At 37.7% G+C, this 24,286-nt stretch overlaps 1 protein-coding gene across 1 annotated transcript in view; it reads left to right on the top strand.

The window, feature by feature from the left end:
• Positions 1-5,304: 5,304 nt before the first annotated feature.
• LOC109150859 (putative late blight resistance protein homolog R1B-16) overlaps positions 5,305-24,286 on the top strand; it is a 123,243-nt gene continuing 104,261 nt past the window's right edge. Inside the window, exon 1 of the mRNA XM_019298833.1 lies at positions 5,305-5,616. Within this exon, the coding sequence (XP_019154378.1) occupies positions 5,473-5,616 (144 nt within the window). The 5' untranslated portion in view covers positions 5,305-5,472. The remainder of the gene's footprint in view (positions 5,617-24,286) is intronic.

Here is a 24,286-nt window from a genome sequence, read left to right as displayed (position 1 = left end):
CCAATTGTATGACCTCTGCTCTATCCCCCGTTTAGGCACGCGAGAACTCCCAAAGATTTTAAGTGAAAACTATTTTCTTTCTAAAATCCCCTTTTTCACTTCTTACAAGGGTAAGGCTATTTATATAGTGTGATTTGGGCCCAAAGCTACTAGCCTTTAAAAGCTCAAAACTACTTAATTCATTAATCAGCTATTAATGTATTAATTCAATATTATTGATGATTCTTTATCAATTTCATTTAATGTTCTCAGCATTACCACGAACCATTAAGGTGTGACTTTCTAGGTTCATAGACAAAATAGCAACGAGTAATATTTAATAACTCATTATTAAATAATTCGTAAATCATGGGTGACTACTAACAGTATTTCATGACTACCTAGTTGAAAATGAATATATTTAAATATATTATAATGACCTTTCCGTTACAAATATCATGCAACATTCCTTCCACACAACACTTGTTCTGAACCAAGTAAAGGTCATGGTCAAACTTGGTCAAACCCATAAACCTGGTCAATATGTCTATTCAATATTCTTAACCTGAAGTCTAACTTCATTATACTCTGGCCAGAGATCCTCGTTGTATGATTATTGAATAGACTAGAACATCCTTGTTACCTCAAGGCGGTGGATCCTCTATTGAACGCACACATGTCTCCGTACAATACTGAACTAGGCCACCAAGTATACTTACAGTCCAATAAGGAACAAAAGACGCATACTGGCAAAAACTAGTCCGCCATATGTCTGAGACAACCATGTCGTCTCAAGTCAAAGGACTATTGCATAAACATACCGATGACACGTAGGTAAACACCATGCGGTACGTTGTAGTCAGTCATTGTTCAATGACTTGTTCTCTAACAATCATCCACATGTCCACTCTTAGAATATGATACAGAAGGACATGAGACTCACCATAAGAATGACAATGTGATAGTTTTATCGGAATTTTAATGCCCAATTAGAATTCCTATAACTACATTAGAATTCCTATAACTAGGAACATTTTTACAATATTTCATTTATTAATTCTTCGTCACTCATATGCTTAACTTTTAAGAATGAAGAATTAAAAAGATTGTACGGAATAATATCAAATAGGGAAAACTGTAAAAAATGCCCCTCTATAATATGCCAATTATCAATGTCACCCCTGAATTATGAGTGGTGTAAATGTTGCCCCTCAATTATCAAAATGGTGCACATATAGCCCCTCCCGTAACGGACCTGTGGTTCCCCACTGCTGTCCATCATTGGTACTTCGAATCGAGGGAGGGAAAAAACAACTAAATTACATATTTACTCCGACTTAACGATGTCGTACACTAACGGGGAACCACATGTCCGTTACGGGAGGGACTATATGTGCACCATTTTGATAATTGAGGGGCAACATTTACACCACTCATAATTTAGGGATGACATTGATAATTGAAATATTATAGAAGGACATTTTTTACAATTTTCCCAATCAAATATTAACAAAGTCAAAATAAAATGAATAAAACATCTATTCATTATATTTATTTTAATAAAAAATCAATATCCAAAACAATGAATGTTAGCACATACATGTATAACAACATCATCATAGGTGGTCTTATATTTATCAAGAATATAATGGCTGTGATTGCAAAAGGGCTTCAGAACTCAGAAGTTGTCTTCAAATTAAGCAAGTTCCATTTATACCCTTCACCAAATTAAAGGTTGAAATGAAGCAATCTTAGCTTGATTTTTGCATTATAAATGACTTAGATTTGCTCTGTTTTTAATATTTGTTTTCCTTTTTTAGTTTTTCTGTAGGGGTTGTATGGACAATATCCTCATCAAGCTAATATTTAAACCAAAAGATTAGTATTATTTTTAGTGTCAAATCTTAAGAAGCTCAGCTTATTGAAGTGTGTAATCTGCAATGGAGTAACCTGAGGCTTATTAGTATGTTGCCTAATTTGGAGGTTCTAAAATTGATAGATGCTTGCAGAGGCCTAAAGTGGGAGACGTCTGATGGAGGGTTCCGTGGACTATTGGAATGCTGTGGGTGACCATTTCCCTATGTTCAAATATTTAGAGATAAATGAGTGCCATTGGTTGGAAGAAATCCCTCGGTGGTTTTGCAGATATCACCACACTACTATTGATTAAGTTAAGCTATTGTTGGGATTCCCTTGTGGCTTCTGCAAAGTGGATTCAAGATGAGCAATGCAATAACTATGGAAATGAAGGCCTCCTTGTTCATTCTGAAAATATTAGGGTCTCTTTCTATCCCTCTAATATATCTATCTTTGACAATTTAGCATGCATTTCATGCTAGCTACTTAAATTTTCGATGGCTGATGCTTGCAATGGATAATCATCTATCTCATCTGTTTGCTCATATTTCCTTATCCATCTAACTGTGTTCACCTTTTCTTTTTACTGAATTTATTGTTTCCAGATCAGTGATGAATGAATAGCTGCAGTAGGTATGTTAGTTGTATGCGCACATATATCTGTTTATTTTTTGTCTCAAATTAAAGAAAAATGGATGAATTAAGCTTATTGCTGCTCTCCCTTATTGGAAATATATATAGAGGAAAGCCTGGAGAAATTGTTGGAAGACATGACAAATTTTGAATGTGGTTATATACAGGGCCGGCCCTGGGGCAAGGGCAGGCTGGGCCCTTGCCCAGGGCCCATGCTTGGAGAGGGCCCCATCCTATCTCTTATATATATAGTATATATGTATTGAGTATAAGTAATTTATATACATATGTTTTATAGTAAGGTGAATTAGCTTGGTTAGTAAAATACTTGAGTTTAACATCATTTAATCAAAGGCTGGTGTTCCAATCCTTCCCTTCGCAATTTAGAATTCCTCAACTTTACTTTTTGTTTATATTTTAAAAATTTATTTTTATTAATTTTTTGTGTTTAATAGGGAGTAGTATTTTTAATGTAGTTTTTAAATATATAAATTTTCATATATTTATACTAAACATATTATGAAAAAATTTTATATTAAATATATAATTTTTTATATTAAATTTTTAATGTAATTTTTAAATTTATAAATTTTTATATACTTATACTAAACATATTATGAAAAATTGAATTAAAAAAATTTCAATCAACTCATGTTAATCAAACAAGACATGTAAAAATAGGACGGAGGGGGTTATATGATATATTTTGAGATTGAATTATAAAAAAAATTAAAAGATAATTTACTCCGTACCTTTTTATGAATATATAACCAATATAATATAGAAGCTTCTATCATGTGTCATTGTATTCAAATTATTCTAAAAAAGTTTGAAATTTATCTATTTAAAAGAAAAAAGTATTTACAAAAATCATATAAATAATATAGAAGGTGTGTGATTTATAATATGCTTTATGTTCAAACTATTTTATCTATATATTTATGTTTCATATCTTTTTGCATTTTTATTGCGTTTTGAAATATTTTAATTTCTTACTCCTAGTCAAAAAAGATTTTTAGCTTCACATATGTTTGTAATTATTGTTTTATAAATTTTTAATAATAATTATTTTATTATTTATTAAGATAACAATGTTATTGTTTATAAGTTTACTCGATTTTAAATTATTTATTCATTTTTATAAATTATAATATTATTTATTTATGAAGGCTCTTATACGGTTATTTATTATTTTGCATTAAGTAAAGCACTTAGAATTTTTTTCATGATTATTATTGTGTATGTAAAATTGTTAAAAACTTGTTAATCTTATTTAAAGTTATTGATATTAATAATTTTTTCCTTATTAAATTTAAATTTTAGGCATGAAATATATATTTACCGGGGCCCATTTTTTTTATCCTGCCCCAGGCCTATAAAATGATAGGACCGACCCTGGTTATATACTGGTGATCTAGCTCTGCCGGGGATGCTGCATTGCTGCCATTGCATGGGAAAAGATGAAAATGAATTTATTCATTTAAAGTCTGTTACATGGGATTCCTCTGAGGCGTTTAGAATTTGAATAATGCCACTACTAAGGAATTTTTGTGTTTGAACAAATTCTTTCATTAGAAATTTTGTCAGTTGTTTATAGAACTTGAATAATGCCACTATTAAGGAATTTTTGTGTTGAACAAATTCTTTCATTAGAAATTTTGTCAGTTGTTTATAGAAACTTAAATTAGAGAATATATCTTGATTGGATCCTAAGCTTTGTACAAAAGATTTGTTTACAATGATTTTGAATTAGAGAATATATCTTGAAGTCCAAAATGTTTTTTATAATTTTTTGCACTTGGGTCAGCATGAGACACTAAGCATCAGAAGGTGGGATCATCTCAATTTGGTGAGTAGGGGCGGAGATGCCATTACAAATGCAAAAAATACCTATTAAGATATCATCTTTGAAAACATCTTCGTATTTGTACTTTATTTATTTTCCTTTGATTCTTCAAATCAAGAGCCAGCTGCGATGAACCCTCGAGCCCCCACAAAAAAGGCAAACAAAAATAAATAAATAAATAAAACTGATTGAGAAACTAACAAAAACTGAAATTAATCAACAATCTCAAACTCACTAGTTCACTAGTTTAAATTGTTTTTTTTAAAAAAAAAAAAAAAATAAAAATCATTTGGGCCTCATAATTATTTGTACATGATACACAAGTTTTAATTTGCAAACAGAGGACATGAAACACATTTGGGAAATCAGATGTGTTTGATGTAGGAATATGAAACCATCTTCTCCGTGACAAGCATTTCCAAATTCATTTTATGTAAATTCAATATATCTTTGCCATTTTAAAAGGAATTAGAAAATAACTTTTCATTTATCAAGGAGTTTGAGAAATATGTTTCATTTTTACAGTGAAAATCATTTGAGAAATATGTTTCTCATAGACCCAAGCATAAAAGGAGTTTTGACTATTTTTGTCCAATATTCGTTAAGTGTCTATTCCAGTTAATGTTCCATGTTGCCCAAGTATTGCAATTCTGACATTTTAAAATTGCAAAATTTGCAATTCTGTGTCAAATTGCAAAACTGTTTTTTAGGCTTTTAAATATTTATTATTATTATTATTAGTAAAATTATTTTACTAATAAAAAAATATTTTTTTATAAAGTACTGTGATAGTGGGACCATTTTTTTAGAAAGAGACCCTAATTAATCTGTTTGGGGTGAACAAAGGAGGACAGGGCATTTCCATAGTTGTTGGCTTGTTGCATTATTGCTCATCTTGAATCCACTTTGCAGAAGCCAGTAGGCGTAGGACAAGTAAATTCCATATAAAAGAAATACAAAATATGGTAGGGATTATGATAATGCAAAAGTTGTCCACTAATGCAGCTTTACTAAAAGTCTAAAACAATAATGTATGTTTGTCTTCTACTTTTCCAATTTTCTTTTGACAACAAAAGTGTCTGTACATTCTAATCGTTCATTTCTTCCTAATTAATTTGATCTTCCTCTTCCAGAGAGAGATAGAGAGAGAGAAGCAAATGGCTTACGCTGCTGTAACTTGGCTTATGGAAACACTGTCTCTACATTTCCTGCAATCACAACCACGTTTGCCTCTTGAAGATTTAGAGGCACAGATTAGAGATGGCAATGAAAATCATGGCTTGCTGCAACAAATTCCTGAAGCGTCATCAGTGTTGTGAAGTTGGAGCAGAAGGATTGAAGATAAAGAGGAAAAAAAGGGAATTGATTAACTACCAAAAAGGAAGCTCAACATGAGCTTATATACAGAGTACAGAGATAAGAAAGAAGCAGTTATAACTGCCAAAAGCGTCTACTAAAGACGTCTACCAAGCGCGTCTACGAAAGGTGTCTACCAAAGACGTCTATCAAACGCGTCTACCAAAGGCGTCTACCAAAGACGTCTACCAAGCGCGTCTTCTTCATTCTGTTGCTGCACTTGATGTTAAGCTGTCATTCTTATCTCCTGAGAGCCCCCCTCAAGCTGGATTGTATATGTTGAGCAATCCAAGCTTGGAAACATAGCTGTAGAAGGTGCTGGGACAGTGAGCCTTGGTGAGGATGTCTGCCAATTGATTTGCAGAGCTAACATGGAAGAGTTTGATAACTCCTTTGTGAGATTTCTCTCTGACTAGATGGCAGTCAATTTCAATGTGCTTCGTACGCTCGTGGAACACCGGATTCTCAGTTATTGCTATGGCAGATTTACTATCACAGTAGATAGCTGTAGGAATGGCAGGGTGCACTCCAAACTCAGCAAGCAAATAAAGCAACCATTGCACTTCACATGTAGTAGAAGCCAGAGCTCTATATTCTGCCTCTGAAGAAGACTTAGAAATGGTGGCTTGCTTCTTAGATTTCCATGAAATCAAAGCCTCTCCCAGGAAAACACAGAAACCTGTTACTGACTTCTTGGAATCAACACAAGCTCCCCAATCTGCATCAGAGAAAGCCTTCAACTGCAAGTCAGATGAAGCTGGAAAGAACAATCCTTGTCCAGGGGCACCCTTGATGTATCTCAATACCCTATGAGCTGCCTGTAGATGTAGATTAGTGGGACTGTCTAGAAATTGAGCCAGTTGTTGTGTGGCAAAACTGATGTCAGGTCTTGTGATGGTAAGATACAAGAGCTTGCCAACTAGCCTTCTGTATGGAGTAGTGTCATCAAGTAGATCTCCCTCATTTTTGCTGAGTTTATGAGAAGGAACTGTGGGGCTGTAAACAGGTTTAGAGTCACTGAAACCTGTTTCCTCTAATAGTTCAAGAGCATACTTCCTTTGTGACACTGCAACTCCTTTCTTTTGCCTTGCTATCTCCAAACCCAAAAAGTATTTTAAGGATCCTAGATCCTTGATCTGAAAACTGTCATTAAGCTGCCCCTTGATTTGTTTAATTAGATTCAAATCACTGCTGGCCACCACTATGTCATCAACATAAACCAATAGTGCCACAAAGGATGAGCCTTTACCTTTGGTAAACAAGGAATTATCTGGAACTGATTGCTTAAACCCCATTTTCTGCAAAGCAACACATAACTTGGTGTTCCATTGTCTGCTAGCCTGTTTTAGACCATACAAGGATTTGTTTAACTTACAGACTTGACCATCCTTTTGTCCTGCAACTCCAAGAGGGAGTTCCATGTACACATCTTCTTCCAAATCCCCATTAAGGAAGGCATTATTCACATCCATTTGATGAAGATGCCAACCCTTTGCAGCTGCTATAGCTAAGAGAGTCCTGATAGTGGTCATCTTGGCCACTGGACTAAAAGTGTCAAGATAGTCAATGCCAAGAGTTTGGGTGTATCCCTTAGCCACAAGCCTTGCTTTGTATCTGTCAATGGTTCCATCAGCCTTGTGCTTGATTTTGTACACCCATCTACATCCAATAGGCTTCTTAGATGGTGGCAGATCAACTAGAATCCAAGTCTGATTCTTTTGCAAAGCATCAATTTCTTCTTGCATAGCTTTTCTCCAACACTCATGTTTTGTTGCCTCCTTGTAGGATTTAGGTTCAGTAGTGCATGACACATTCATGATAAAGGACTGAAAGGATGGAGAGAGTTTATCATAGCCTACAACTGTGGAGATATCATGAGGAGATGTTCTTACCCCAGAAGTGTGACAAACATAGTCCTTCAAGTAGACAGGAACCTGCTTATGTCTAGTGGACTTTCTGGCAGGTTGTTGTTGTGGCCTTTGGGGAGAAGGACTGAATGTTTGTTCAGGTGGAGCATGGTTTGATTCTTCAACAGAAACTGTGTGCTCAGAATGGTGATGGTTGTGATTCTGTTCAGAGGTATGCTCAGGACTTCTATCAGACTGATAACAGATTTGTGGCTCATCAGAAACTGTGTTGTCAGTCAGGGCAGGAAGGATGATCTCAGAAAACTTGCTCTTCTCAGGATTATCAACAAGCTGAAAGGGGAAGATGTGCTCATAAAAGGACACATCTCTAGACATAAACACATGCTTGGAATGAAGATCATACAATTTGTAACCTTTAGTACCATTAGTGTATCCAAGAAAAACACACTTTCTAGCTCTTGGATCAAATTTTGACTTGGGACCCAAGGTGGCAGCATAAGCAAGGCAACCAAAAATTTTCAAGTGATGGTACTGTGGTGTCTTATGGAGGAGGACTTGATACGGTATCTGATTATTTATAGCATTAGAGGGCAGTCTATTTATAATGTAGGCTGCATGTAACACACACTCTCCCCAAAAATATTCTGGTAAGTTGGCCTGAAACCTCAGTGCCCTAGCAGTAGACAAAAGATGTCCATGCTTCCTTTCAACCCTGCTATTTTGTTGTGGGGTGTAGGTACAGGAAGTCTGATGAAGTATCCCTTTTTGGTTAAAGAACTCAGCCATATCAAATTCTAATCCATTGTCTGTTCTAATGCACTTAACATGTGACTCAAACTGGATCTCAACCATACTGCAGAAACTTCTAATCAGATCTCTAGTTTCAGACTTTCTCTTCATCAAGTAGACCCATACTGCCCTACTATGATCATCTAGTATAGTAAGAAAGTATTGATGCCCCTGAAGAGAAGCAACTCTGTAGGGTCCCCAAATATCCATATGTAACAAGTCAAAGCAGGCAGCGGAAATAGAGTCACTAGAACAGAAAGGCATTCTCTTTTGCTTAGCAAAATGACAAGACTCACAAACCAGATCTTTATTCATGTAAATTGTGGGATCCACCTTATTCAAACATTGTAGCTTAGAATAGGAAGCATGCCCTAATCTATCATGCCACAAAGCACATTTATTCATACTTGAACTAACAGTGTGTACAGAAATGGAACTAGCAGGAAAAACCAAATAGTACAGCCCATTCTGAAGTTCAGCTTTTCCAATCATCTTCCCATGGACAGCATCCTGTATTATGCACTGGTTATTATGTAACTTCATGGTGCAATTGGAACCCTTAATGAAAGCCCCCACAGAAATCAAATTATAATAGAATCCAGGAATATATAAAGCATTGTGCAGAGTGAACTCATCAGATAAATGAACATTTCCAATGCATGAAATGGCAACTTGTTGTCCATTGGGTAGTCTGACATGCATGTTGTGGACTTTCCTGGGACTGGTTAATAGATCCATATGGCACACAATGTGGTGAGTAGCACCACTGTCTAATATCCATACATTCTTATTGTGGCTAGCAGATTCAAGGGAAGAGTTAGTACCTTCCATCTGATTAGCAGAGATAGTATTAGCATGTATATTCAGATCAAGAGGAGTGTTGTTGATTGGAGATCCCTTCTCTCCATGTGACTTCTGGACCTGCACAAATTCCAGAAATTTCTTAAAGTCATCTTGAGTAAAGGATATACCTCCATCAGAGTTTGACTGCTGAATCCCCAATGACCCCTGAGTATTATTCACATGCCCTTGATTCTTTGGTCTTGGTTTCCACCCAGGTGGATAACCATGTTTCTTGTAACACTTATCCTCTGTGTGTCCTGTGAAACCACAGAAGGTGCATATGGCTTTCTTATTTCCTCCTGTGAACTTCTTATAATTCTGTTGTCCATTATTTGTTCTGCTAGCCATAAAAATACTCCCTGCTGCACTATTTTCTCCAGATTGAGACAATTGACTGCCAAAACCAGTGGAAACCATGTTAAACTGCCTCTCCTGCTGTGCTATCATGGAGTAGGCTTCACTGACTTCCGGCAATGGCTTCATCAACATAATTTGGTTTCTTGCACCTGTAAATCTGTCATGAAGTCCAATCAAAAATATGGATAGTTTATCCTTCTCCATCTGATCATTGATCTCATCAATTTTCCTCCCACATTCACACCTATTACCACAATTGCAAAACATGAGCGGTCTGAGTATGTGTAGTTCGTCCCACAATAACTTCTGTTGAGTGAAATACTCATTCAAGGAGCTATCTCCTTGCTTAGATTGATAGATTTCGCATTTGATTTCCGCAATTCGAAACAAATCCTGTTGGCTGAACCTCTTTCTTAGGTCATTCCATACTCCATACGCTGTGTCGATCCAGAGGACACTCCGACCGATCATCGGTGATAAGGATCGAACTAGCCAAGTGACAACCATATTGTTACATCGCTCCCAATAGGGATATCTGCGATCATCTTTAGAAGGTTTAGTGATGGTGCCGTCCACAAAAACGAGCTTATTCTTGCACGACAGCGCCATAGACACAGCCCTAGTCCAAGGATGATAGTTTGGGCCTTCTAATGGTGTGGATACCAGCTCTAAGGCTGGACTTTCATTGGCATGCATGAAATACGGATTCGATTGTGCTTGGGAATCGAGAGATACCTCAGTAGTGTTTGACGCACTCGGAAGAGTTGGAGAAGCAGGTGTTGGCGCCGGACTTCCAATCGCCGGTCCTCCTGTTGTATTATCGATCGGAGTTGTCCGATTGCCGATTGACGGCCACGCTGCCATGGTAGTTCCTCTTCTAAACGGAGACTCCTCACAGGAGCTCTGATACCATGTTGTGAAGTTGGAGCAGAAGGATTGAAGATAAAGAGGAAAAAAAGGGAATTGATTAACTACCAAAAAGGAAGCTCAACATGAGCTTATATACAGAGTACAGAGATAAGAAAGAAGCAGTTATAACTGCCAAAAGCGTCTACTAAAGACGTCTACCAAGCGCGTCTACGAAAGGTGTCTACCAAAGACGTCTATCAAACGCGTCTACCAAAGGCGTCTACCAAAGACGTCTACCAAGCGTGTCTTCTTCATTCTGTTGCTGCACTTGATGTTAAGCTGTCATTCTTATCTCCTGAGAATCAGAGCGTCATCATATAAAGGCTTGCTTCCCCAGGCTTTATGGAAAGCAGCAGCTTGCTTGGGATACTATACTTTTGAATTCTCGCCTCAAGGAGATGGCTGAAGTCAAACAAAAGATAGTTTCTCTCCATCAAAATCTGGGCTTGCTGCAACAAAGTCTTGAGAAATCTGAGATCCCCTATGATGATGCGTGGGTGATGAAAGATTTAGAGGCGCAGATCAGAGATGCATCGTTCAAATTGGAAGAAAGGATTGAGATGGAGTTGAGTACCATTTATCTAGCAAAGGACAGCCTTCCAATTCATATAGCAGCTTGCCTGTTCAGGCTTCATCGAATCTTCACAGAAGCAGAAAAACAGACTGATTACCACAGGAATGAGTTGATTAGGATTCAAACTGAATACCAGCAGCTTGCAAAGGTTTCACTTGTTGGTCGGATCCGACGAAGAGGACTACTACAGCTTGTCAAAGGATCATCATTGCATGGTCTAGTACACAAGAATATTTTTGTGAGTAACTTTTCCAAAAAAGCTCCAAAGTTTGACGGTGGAATGGCCGGATGCGAGGAGCTTTTCGAGAAGATATTGGATCAGCTGCTCACGCAACAAACAACTAAGGGGAGACAAGTTGTTTCAATTGTTGGCATGGGAGGGATAGGCAAGACCACTTTAGCACACAAAGTTTATGAACATCCATCAATTACTTCTCATTTCGACAAGCGAGCATGGGTTACTGTATCCCAAGAGTATAACGAAGAACAAATGCTCCGATGTCTTCTTAGTTGTGTTACTGCAACATCAAGAGATGGTGGCCAAGACCAATTAGCTGAACGCCTACGTAAAGACTTGAAGGAACAGAGATATTTGATAGTGATTGATGATATATGGAATACTACTGCTTGGGATAGTGTGCAAAGATGCTTTCCAAATGATAATAATGGAAGCTGTATACTATTGACTTCTCGACTCAGAGAGGTGGCAGAATATGCTAGCTCAGGTAACTCTCCTCTTAACATGCCTTTCTTAGATGCCGATGAAAGTTGGAATCTCTACTGCAAAGTGTTTGGTAAAACAGAATTCCTTTTAGTATTTGAGCAAATTGGTAGAGATATAGTGAAGAAATGTAATGGATTACCTCTAGCTATTACTGTAGTAGCTAGTCTGCTCTCCAAGACAGAGGAGGATGAGAAAAAGTGGAAGAATGTTGCAAAAAGTGTAATGGGTGATTCTACTGATGATGCATGTTCCAGAATACTATATTTGAGTTACAACCAATTACCCCATCACTTAAAAGCCTATTTTTTATATTTTGGGATTTTTGAGGAAGACTATGAGATCCCTCTGAAGAAGTTGGTTAGGTTGTGGGCGGCAGAGGGATTTTTGAGCACTGTGAAGCATGCGAATTTGGAGAAAATGGCTATGGAATGCTTGCAAGATCTTGTTGATAGAAGTCTTGTTATAGTTAGCAAACATAGCTACAATGGGAAAATAAAGAGAATAAGGATGCATGATCTGTTGCGAGATTTGTGCTTGAGAGAAGCTAAACTTGAAAATCTCTTGAATATCAATGGAGGTAAAAAACTTTTTCGTTGGATAAGTTATACATCAAAAACTTTCTACAATAGAAGACTCAGGTATGATGGTGAGTGGTTTCTCAAATCTCATTCCATTCACACACCTGAAAGTTTATTCGATTCTTGGAATGCAGTTGTGATATGTCTAGCTTCACACTTGAAACTAGTAAGAGTACTAGACATGAGAAATAGATTTTGGGATGGAGTTATAGACCTAAATGTGCTTGCAAATCTTGTTCATTTGAGATACTTAGCTTTGTCCACATATAAGCCTTCTGAGATAAAGCTCTTTGAGCATTGGAATATGCAAAGTTTGATTATTAGTGGGAATGGTGTTATATTGTATTCCTCTGAGCCATCTGGAATTTGGAAAATGCCACTATTAAGGAATTTTTGCATTGGAAGAATTTGTTCATTAGAAACTCCGTTAGTTGTTTACAGAAACTTAGAGAATATATCTTGGTTGGATTCTATGTTATGTACAAAGGATCTATTTACAATGATTCCGAATTTAAAAACATTGGGGGTTGAAGGTGGGTACTATGTTAATAATCCAGATTGTTTTTATAATTTTGTGCACTTGAAGCAGCTTGAGAAACTAAGCATTAGAAGGTGGATGAATCTCAACCTTGTTATGCGTAGCATCCCATGGGCAACTAGTTTACCAAATCTTAAGAAGCTCAGCTTGTTGAAGTCTAATCTGCAGTGGATTGAATTGAGCGCTATTAGTATGTTGCCTAATCTGGAGGTTCTAAAATTGATAGATGCTTGTGAAGGCTCAAAGTGGGAGACATCTGGTGGAGGGTTTAATCAATTGAAGAGGTTAGTAATTGAAAAAACAAATCTCCAATATTGGAATGTTGTGGGTGATTATTTCCCTATGCTTGAATGTTTAGAGGTAAGTGAGTGCTATTTCTTGAGAGAAATTCCTCGTGGTTTTGCTGATACCATCACACTAGCATTGATTCAATTAAGCAAATGTGGGAGTTCCCTTGTGGCTTCTGCAAAGTGGATTCAAGAAGAGCAACACAACAACTATGGAAAGGATGTCCTCCTTGTTCGTTCCTAAAATATTAAGGTGTCTTTCTATATATCTCTCTGGTATATCTCTCACCATTTAACATGAACTTCATACTACTTGAATTTTTTATGGCTGATGGTTCTAATGGATAATCATCTGATCTGATATGTTTTGTCTCACTTCTATCTCTTTTTTTAATTTCTCTATCTCATATTTCCTTACCTATCTAACTGTTGTGTGTTCACCTTTTCTTTTTACAGAATTTTTTGTTTCCAGACTTGTTTAAGTGGCTTGAGGAGGAAGAGAGTGATGAATGAATTGCAGTATGTAGGTATGTTGTATGAGCACATATAACTACTGTTTATTTTGGTGCTTTTTTTTTTTTATTTTTTTTTTATTTTTTATTTTTTGTCTCAAATTAAAGAAAAATGGATGAATTAAGCTTATTGCTTTCCCTTTTTGGTAATATATATAGGAAGGCCTGGAGAAATTGTTGGAAGAAATGACAAATTGAGAATGTGCGGCATAGCGGTGAGCTGAAATGGTGCTGCCATTGCATGGGAAAAGAATTTTCATTTATTCATTTGAAGTCTCAGAAATCTGTTTTATTTGTTTATTAAGTTTGTATGTTTGTTTGTTTGTAGAGATTTTGGTGGTGGGGAATTAGTTTGTATGTAGATATGATGGTTGCAATATATATATATAATATATATGAATGTCTCTTTACTTATAAGTGGTTTGTTCACCATCCATGTATCATGTATGTATAATTTGGTGTTTTAATTTTAATGGACAATTAAGAATTTACCATATAGCAAGTATGAAGGTAGGCCTTAACACTTAGAAATTGAGGCAAATAGAGGCCATATTTGCTTGCAAGGGGGATATGATGGACAATTAACCATCAAAACTGACCACTTAAGTCTCAATTAAGTATCTTCAATTGTAGAGTAAAAGATTACATGCAACTGCTATTCAACAAAAAAGGAGTGATGGGATTGAGTTAAGCAAATGTACGGAATCCCTAGCTAGCTTGTGGCTTCTGCAAAGTGGATTCAAGAGAGCAACACAACTATATGGAAATGATGCCTCCTTGTTTGTTAGTTCCGAAAATATTTTGCTTTCACCATTTAATTAATTTAACATGCAATGCTAGCTACTTGAATTTTTCATCGCTGATGGCTGATGGCTTATGGTTACAATGGATAATCATCTAAGAGTAGTAGACAAAAGAGGTATATTTTCAGAAGGATATATGGCACTAAATGTGCTTGAAAATCTTGTTCATCTTTAGCTTGTCTACATTTAAAACTTTTGATGTAAAGCTCTTTGAGCATTGGAATATGCTAAGTTTTATTGTTAGTAGGGCTGGTATTATAATGGATTCCTCTGTGGCATTTAGAATTTGAAAAATGCCACTATTAAAGAATTTTTGCATTGGACGGATTTTTTCATTAGAAACCTCGTCGGTTGTTCATAGAAACTTAGAGAATATATCTTAGTTGGATTTTAAGTTATGTATAAAGGATCTGTTTACAATGCTTCCGCATTAAAAAAAATTTGGGGTTGATGGTGGAAATTATGATAACAATCTGGATTGGTTTTATAATGTTGTGCACTTGGGAGCATCACACGTTGGCGTTATCTCAAACATATTCAATTGAGCCGATTCCCATGGGCAACTAGCTAGTTTATTGTAATGAATCTAGGGATTTGCAGTAATGAAAGAAGAACAAACAAGAACAAACAGTAGAAGAAAGGTGAAGAAGAGTGCAAAAAAGGGAGAAGAGAAGGAGATTGCAGAGAGTTTAGAGAAGAGAAAGAAAATCTGAGAATTCTATTCCAAGCATAAACCTTCAGTACACTGTATTTCCTATTTTATACTAAGAAGAAAGAAAAATCTGAAAATTTGTAAAGCGCAGCACCGAAACTGAAGTTGTAACACAAACAATCTGTAACGCAGTTCGGGCAAACAACCCTAATCTGCGAGGCACTTCTCAATTTGAGAACTTGTCTAAATCCACTAAAAGCTCAATATTTAAAGTACACTGTTTGGAACCTGAGATTACACAACAGAATGATCTTTCCTACCAAACTATTGAAACCTAAACACATGTACTACTTTCTAGGGGAATTTAGTATCCTATTCTCAAAGACTCTCGTACCTCACAAGATTAATGTTGAATGCTTGAGATCTACAATAAAGGACATCCCCTATTTATAGTAGCTATTCCTAACAGATTCGTGAATAACAAACTATTCCTAATCAAAATAGAACTAGAAAATCTTCAACAACAAATCCCCTTAGAACTAGTATTCTTCAATAACTATTCCTCTTAGTACTGATATTCCTTTTATAGAATTGGAATTCTTTTTACACATAACTTTGACAAAATACTTTGAGTCAACATTCTCCCCCTTTGTCAAATTTTTGGCAAACACCTTGGTCTTTGTCTTTCTCCCCCTTAGTTGATGCCACAGTGGTGTTTGATTGATGGTAGATTAATGACAGGTTAGATCACCATCCCATGTGTAGCTTTTATCAGAAGATCTTTTCCCCATCATAACACATTCATGTTTTTTGTTGTAGACTTTACAATTCTCTTTGGAAAATTCTACTTTGAGTTCATCATCACACAGTTGACTTATACTGATAAGGTTTGCTTTGAGTCCTTGTACCAAAAAGACTCTTGGTAATCTGGGCAGTCCATGGACATTCAAGGTACCAGTTGCGATAATCTGTCCTTTTCTTCCATCTCCAAAAGTGACATGCCCTTCATTTTTGTACTGGATATTCTCAAGATAATGTGGATTTCCTGTCATATGTCTTGAACATCCGCTGTCAAAATACCAAACACTTTGTTCTTGGCTTGTTTCTGAGGTATACGCAACAACTTGTGTTTGTTCCTTTCTTACCCATACTTTCTTGCTGTTATTTTTGCTTTGTACTACCCAATATCTGTTGTTTTGTCTGTAATAGAGATCATTTTGTCTTTTGAAGCAGTATGCCTTTATGTGTCCCAATTTGTGGCAGTAATAACATCTGATTCTCCTTCGGTGTTGAAAGTGATGTTGTGACACCTCAGGATTTTCAGAAGAGTGGCTTTCACTGCACACTGGATTTGGAGATCTAGGCCTTCCATCTAGTGCCTTGATTTCTTGTAACAGTTTGGCCTCTATGTTTTTAGATTCTAATAATTCATTTTGAGTTTCTTTGAGGCGCTTTTCTTCTCTCTCTTTTTCACCTTTTAGAAACTGATTTTCTTGCATGAGCTCTAGATTCACTTTGATGATTTGTTCCCATTTAGCATGCAATTGGGTATATGACTCTAGCAGTTCCTGCATATCATTTTCGTTTCCGTTGTCACTCTCATGATTTGCGGTGAATGCTACGAAATTAGTGTTGGCGTCTTCTTTACTATCTGAGTCATCGCTTAGTGTTGCCACATATGTTTAGTTCTTCCTTTTAAAGTATGTTGGACATTCTGGTTGGATGTGTCCAAACCCTTTGCACTCGTAGCACTGAATTCCTTCAGGTTTTAGACTCTCCCTTCCTTTTGAAATAGATTGATTTTGTCCAGTTGGGAAGTTCCCTTGATTGATTGAAGCACTTTTGCTTCTAAATTTGTTGAATTTTTTGAGAACTCTGTTGAAATTCTTTGTTAGGAGAGCAATTGATTGTTCCATGGTTTCAGTATCAATTTCTGGACTCTCTTTCTGCTTTGATTGGAGCGCAATTCCTTTGTCATTATTTTTCCCTTTTTGCAGTATCTCAAGCTCATATGTTTGAAGATTTCCCATTAGATCACTGAGTTTGTAGGTGTTTAGATCTTTGTTTTCTTGGATGGCTGTAACCTTTATCATAAATCTCTCAGGTAGGGAACGTAGGACCTTTTTGACGAGCCTAGGTTCAGGAATAGGTTCGCCTAGGTTAAACGCATCTCCAGCAACCCCTAAAACTCTTGCACTAAACTGTGAGATATCCTCATCTTCTTCCATTTTTAAATTCTCAAACTGTGTTTGTATCATTTGCAGCTTGGATTGCTTAACAGAAGTATTTCCTTCGTGATGATCACATAGTATATCCCATGCAATTTTAGCTATGCCAGTGGTAGCGATTAGTTTGAAAGTATCTTCACTTACCGCTCCATAGATGGCATTCATTGCTTTTGAATTGTAATTATATTCTCTTCGCTCTTCTTCATTCCATTCTGCTTTAGGTTTTTGATTACCTTTATCATCAACTGGATTCTTTTATTCTTTCTCAACGGCTTCCCAAACTCCTTCTCCTTGTGCCAAAATATAGATTTTCATTCTAGCTTTCCAGTAGGAGAAATTTGTACCAAAGAGAGCAGGGGGCCTGGTGCTTGACAGTCCTTCTCTGGGAAACTCCATTAGGATCCTGCTAATAATTTAAGCAGTTTGGCTCTGATACCAATTGAAAATTTGTAAAGCGCAGCACCGAAACTGAAGTTGTAACACAAACAATCTGTAACGCAGTTCGGGAAAACAACCCTAATCTGCGAGGCACTTCTCAATTTGAGAACTTGCCTAAATCCACTAAAAGCTCAATATTTAAAGTACACTATTTGGAACCTGAGATTACACAATAGAATGATCTTTCCTACCAAACTATTGAAACCTAAACACATGTACTACTTTCTAGGGGAATTTAGTATCCTATTCTCAAAGACTCTCGTACCTCACAAGATTAATGTTGAATGCTTGAGATCTACAATAAAGGACATCCCCTATTTATAGTAGCTATTCCTAACAGATTCGTGAATAACAAACTATTCCTAATCAAAATAGAACTAGAAAATCTTCAACAACAAATCCCCTTAGAACTAGTATTCTTCAATAACTATTCCTCTTAGTACTGATATTCCTTTTATAGAATTGGAATTCTTTTTGCACATAACTTTGACAAAATACTTTGAGTCAACAAAATCTAATAAAAACTAACAACTCAATAACCAACTACAACCCAAGGAGTCAACGGCGTCGTTTGGGGTCTGGGGGCATTACATTGCCTTCCCCTCTAATAGATCCTTGTCCCCAAGGATCAATCAAGGGAAGGAGGTTAGTAACATGGTATTAATCATCCCATGTAGCAGCTTCTTGGGTTCAAGCTCATCAACTTTTTACAAACAACAGCATCTTCTGGTTATAATCTTATTTTGGTATGGAAGATCTAGGAATGGGAGTACTGTGTCCAGAAGATTTAGGAAGTCTGATTTTCATACGACTTCTAATCTGGTGAGCAAGTGTCTCCACCAGAGCTAATCTGCCTAATTTGTTTGGAGGATGACCAATTACAGGGACGGAGCCAGAAATTCGGTTGAAAAAGGGGGGGGGGGGGGGGGGCGATACAATACAGACGGATTCAGAAAATTTTTCCAGTAAATGCAAAACATTAAAACAAAAGAGATAATTTAAAAATAAATAAATAAATTACATAAGAAATATAGTTGCAAATATTGTTGGATATGAACGAAAAATAAAACACATCGAAACTTTATAAAAATATTCATAACAAAATATGAAACATAATTAATAAAATAATTTGAATAAAAAACATATTAAAAAAGAATTTCAAAACTATGTTGATGCCAAGATTAGAACCTTTGACCTCATTATTACCAAAATGTGCTCTACCACCTAATCTAACTCACTTCTTATTAAGATTTTATAGTTTTTTTGTACTAATACTAAAATATGTACTATATATACATATATACATACAAAGACTATATATGGGGTGGGGGTGGGGTGAGGGGGGCAGCCGCCACCCCTGCCCCCCCTTTGGCTCCGTCCCTGACCAATTAGACTATTTAATACAGTTGATTTACCTGCACCCTTCTCCAAAACCTTTTGGCTAATCCTAAAGACATGTATCGATTTTGTTGAGATTAATAAGAACAAGAAAAATAACAATTGTGACACCCCGTAATCCAAATTTGATTAAGGGATTAATTAAGTAATTAATCCTAATTCAATTGGTAATTTAATTCCTTAAATTCTTGAAAATTCAATAGTCGGGGACTAGTAATTGACTATTCAACCCAAAGTCAAGGTTGTACCTAAAGCTTTGTGAATAGTTCCCTTGTTCCCTTACACCTCTTCATTTTAGTAAGGGTATTCAAGACATTTCACCATATGTTAGTAATGCAAGCTAACCTAGAAGACACTCCTCATTCTTTCTCCATACCCTTTCCAAACTTGAACTCCTCCTTCTCTCTAAAAGTTAGATAGCTTATCTTCCAAGCCAAGTTAGAGCTTTGTCAAATCTTCAAAGTTTATCTCCAAGATTCTACCTTTCATGCATTTGAGCATCTAGGAGGGTAAGATCTATGTTTATCTTGTGTTTTTAGTGTTTTCTAAGGTGGCTTTCCTTAAAGATAGAATCTTTATGATCTTTTGGTGTGTTCTTGAAGTGGGTTTGGAAGGTGAGCCTTATTAGGAGCTTGGTGAAGTGTTAAGTGAAGGTTTTTTGTCTATAAGAGGTAACCCATGCTCTACAAAAAATCTATTTTGCTTACCTATTTGATGATTCTTGGATTCTACATGTGATTTTGCTATGAAATGTGAGTGTTTATGCATTGTCTTGTGAAAATGCATATCTAGAGCTTATGTTTAGGGTTCTTGTATGCCATTGCTTGGCTATTCCTTCGATTCAAGTCATTTTGTTGTATTTGGTGAAATTTGGCATGTTTTGTACTTGAATTTGAGCTTGGTGTTGAAAATCCCCGAAGGGATATTTTTGTACAGGGCATGGTACCCGCGGGCAGAATGGCGGGCAGTGGCCTACCCGCCGCCCCACCCGCGGGGACGCGGGGTGATGAGGTGTGTTCCCGCGGGCGGAACCACGGGTGGGGGACTACCCGTGGGGTACATGGTGTGGTTTGGCGGGGATTTGTTCCCCGTGATTCTTTTGATTCAGTATTTGGTCTTTGACTTCCCGATGTTCTTTTGTGAAACTATTTGAGCGTCTTCTTGATGTTTCGTATGTCTAGAACTATATGGTAGGAATCCATGTAGGTTTTGGTGTCTTGAATCGTGCTAAGTGTTCAACATTGTGTTTCGTTGAACCGTGATGAGTCATGTGTGTTCTTCGGAACTATGTTTGGTTTACCCTTTTGATGAGCTTGCTAGTTCGGTGTTTAAATGCTAGCGTGTGTGTTGTTTGTACATTCTTATTGTTGATGATGACTTGTGTTATTAATCGTTGTTGTTGGGCTGTGACCCATTCCTTGATTGGGTATGGTTTCATATCTTCATTGTGATCCCTTGATTGATTCCTGTTGAGGTGTGGTGTGTGTGGCTGTACCTGGATTGCACGATTAGTGATATGGGACACTAGTCACCAAGGTACGGCAGTGGTCCTCGTGGTGGCCATGACGTGATTATGGAGTTTTTGGCATTTGTGTAAGGTTCACGTATTTATTTCTGGGATAACATGTGTTATCCAGGGCATGTATTGCCATGTGTGATCGGTACCCTCGTGTACTATGAAATCGGTGGTTCTGTTGGACGGACTGTTGGAGGGGGAACGACGGTTCCCGGGGGAATAAGGTTGGACTTGGTGTACAGGGGTCCTGGAGGTAAAGGTTGGAACTAGATATAAGGTTGGGGGTAGCCATAAGGTTGGAACCGGGCATAAGGAAGGCATTTCAATTTGTGATGAGTGATGTCACAAAGGCTTGTGTAGCCATGGTTGTGTATTCTCTATTTGTGACATGTGTTGTCACAAAGGCAATGTGTTGCCAACGGTTGTGTCCTTTCTCTTGTATCATGCATGTCGGGTGTTAATCTACTGTGTGATGGTAGATTATGCCTTGAGCCGTTCTTGTGAGTTGTTCTTACTTCTTGTGGTCTTGGGATGTGTTCCCGTGTCTTTGTTGTGAGTGCTTAGAGTCTTGTGTTAATTTCTGCTCTTGGTTTTGAACTTATATATATATATATATATATATATATATATATATATATATATATATATATATATATATATATATATATATATATATATATTCCCTTTCGCAAATGATTTTACATATGTATTCTACCTATATATGATATTTCACATGTATTGGTGGGTTACCAACATTATTCGCTGACCGGGTGTCGTCCCATCTTTTACGTGTTTCTTTCAGGTGATGTGTAGACGAGAGCATGGTCTAGAACCTGTTAGTGTAGATCCCGTTGTTTGAGTTGTTATGGCCTGTGTGCCAAGGATAGACATTAGTACTCTTGTTATGTATGGATTTAGATTGTGGGTTATGCAGATGTTAGCCTGTGCGTTCACGTCTGGGTGGGCGTGGCATAGCACCCTTTTTATTTCCTATTTATATAATCCTTGTTCAGTCTTCCGCTGTGTTCGATGTTTTGGTTAGTTATCTGCATGTTTAAGATTTAATTCTGCTTGGAAATTAAGGGGGTGTTACAGTTGGTATCAGAGCCCAGGTTTGAGCCTAGGATGATATAGTCTAGACTTCTAAGTGGCTAAGTGTGGTTTGAAACCTTAAGGTGACCATGAAAATCTAAGTGTTTAGGACTTTGGACTTTAGGACGCGCGGTGGGGTTTTGAGTTCTTGTGTCGTTTTCTGTTGTGTTTTATGTGCTTGTTTTCCTTTTAGCTTTGGTTCTCTTTAGTTAAGGCACCAGGTAAGGGTGCGGGTCCTAAGTTTCCTCCCGTTATAGTGTTACTGTAGAAGTCGAGGATGGCACCATCTAGACGTCGTGCAAGGTCTTCAGAAGCAGTCACCAGTGAACAGTTAGCTCAAAGTCTCCATCAACTGACACAGATCACCCAGACGTTAAGCAACGCCCTCCTCAACAACCACCCTCTTCCGAATGGGAATCGTGACGTAGTACGCCAAGTCGCAAGTCTTCGTCCCCCGATCTTCACCGGTGAAGAAGATTCTGCGGCACTGGACGAGTAGATCCGGATGTTTGACAAGATCTTTGAAGCTGTGGTTTGCCCAGAGGATCGCCAGGTGGAGTTAGCTACGTTCTACCTTAGGCAAGAAGCGGATTCGTGGTGGATGCTTGAAAGACCAGCTTGTAAACAAGATCTGGGGTTTAGTTGGGAGGACCTGAAGGTTAAGTTACGTGAACGGTTCTATCCTGCTCGTGTCAAGGAGGCCTACCTTTGTGCAGCCGACCCCTACCGAGTTCAACAAGTTCAAAAAGGAATCCGGGAGAACCGTAAGAAGAAGCTTGACGAAAGTGTTTCACCTGTGGTTAGGAGTTTGATGGCTACTAGTGTGGATCAACAAGAAGTTTTCAAAGAGATGGTTCTAAGAGAGGTAAGGCTCCCCAGCCAATCCCGGAAGATCAAGGCTAAGGGAAGGCGCTCCGTTTGCAAGAAGTGTGGAAGTGATCACCCCGACGTGGACTGTCTTGGGAAACCGATAGAGTGCTTTGCTTGTGGCAAGAAGGGTCATCGGTCTTTTGAGTGCAGGTCTAAGAGGAAGACTTCAGCAAGCTCAAAACCAGTTGGTAGTGTGAGACCTCGGTCAGGAAGTAAGCCTCGAAGTGGGAGCAACAATGGACTAAGTGGAGATAGCATCCAAGACCGGTGTACGAAGTCGGGACCTCGGCAAGGAAAGATCCACAGTCGTGAGGCAGATGCAAGTGGGAACCGATGAAGTAAGCTCTTGTACCCTTTTGTTGCACCTTCCTTCGTCTTTGTGCCTTTCCTGCGTGTTAGCTTCGGGCGTTAGCTTGTTTGAGTGTTGCCTTGACCCTCATAAATCTCTTCTTCCCTTTAGACAAACCCAATCACCCTTTCTGCCAAGTGATCCTTTTCTTTCGAACCTTGTTCTTGTGTTCTTTCCAAACCATCTTGTGCATGGCAGCGGTGACATCAGCTTATGAAGGAATCTAGCAAGGTCTAAGAGTTAAAGCCGCGTTGAGTCGAGGTAGAGAGCCTTCAGTTCGTCAAGCGTAGTGATCAGCGTCAAGCCGAAGTTTCGCCGGATGTCGTGAACCCTTTCATCTCTTGAAGCCGATCTTCTTCTCTTACCCTCGTCAAATCCCTTGTCCCTTCTCGAGAAATCCTTCCTGTCTTTTCAAACCTCGTTCTTGTTCCTATCTTGATTTCACTCTGTTCAAGGTTACGACCTCATCTTTCCTAAGTTGTGACTTTGAAAATTTTGATTCCCTTCCTCATCAGCACTACCCTTGAGTTTAAATCGGATACCCTCCGTGGGGAAATTATTTTCAACTTCCTTAAACCCCGTTTTGATTACTTACTCCCTAAGTTGTAACCTCGTTTACAATTCTCTTATTCTTAATCAACATGATCCTCGAATTGTTGAACCTAAACTCTCACCTTGATCGTCTCCTTTGAATCGAACCTCGTTCTTGTATTCCCCACTTCTAACGATTATGTGCAAGGTAGCAACCTTATTTCGTAAGTTGCAACTTTGATGACATTGGTCCTACTCCTAAGACGTGGTCCTTGAGTTTCTGAACCCAAACCTTTCACTCTAATCCTTACCGTTGAACCGCATCTCTTCTTGTGAGCCTTCTTTCCCCTGAGATACCTTTCTCCTTTGTTATCGTTCCTGTTTGAACCTTTCATTCGGACTGGAGTTTTGAAGTTTCAAGCGTTGCTTTGTAGAGAGTTGGAAGTGGAGTGCTAATGCAAGTGTTAAGTCGGTAGCCTGCATCAAGTTCACCCTATAGCCGGAAAGAAGGACATCCAACCCTTATTTTGGATCTAGCAGTTGTAGCTTTGTCGGAAGTGACGAATCAAGTTCAAGCAGATGCCGAGCTCAAGTTAAGTAGTGGGGGTACCTTGTTTCGTTTGGTTGAAGAAGCCAACAGAGATCAGTTGAAGATGCAACCCTGGTTCTGTGATCCCGAGTGATCTAGTTTAGAGTTCTTGTGGTGTCAGTTTCTGTTTGTGGCTTGTTCCTTAGCTGAGCCGTCTCGTTTTGAGTAGA

This window comes from Ipomoea nil, unplaced genomic scaffold, assembly GCF_001879475.1.
Source record: "Ipomoea nil cultivar Tokyo-kokei standard unplaced genomic scaffold, Asagao_1.1 scaffold2280, whole genome shotgun sequence".
In the NCBI taxonomy this organism is placed as follows: domain Eukaryota; kingdom Viridiplantae; phylum Streptophyta; class Magnoliopsida; order Solanales; family Convolvulaceae; genus Ipomoea; species Ipomoea nil.
Note: the sequence above shows the minus strand (reverse complement) of the source record. Positions and strands in the feature narration are given on the sequence as shown.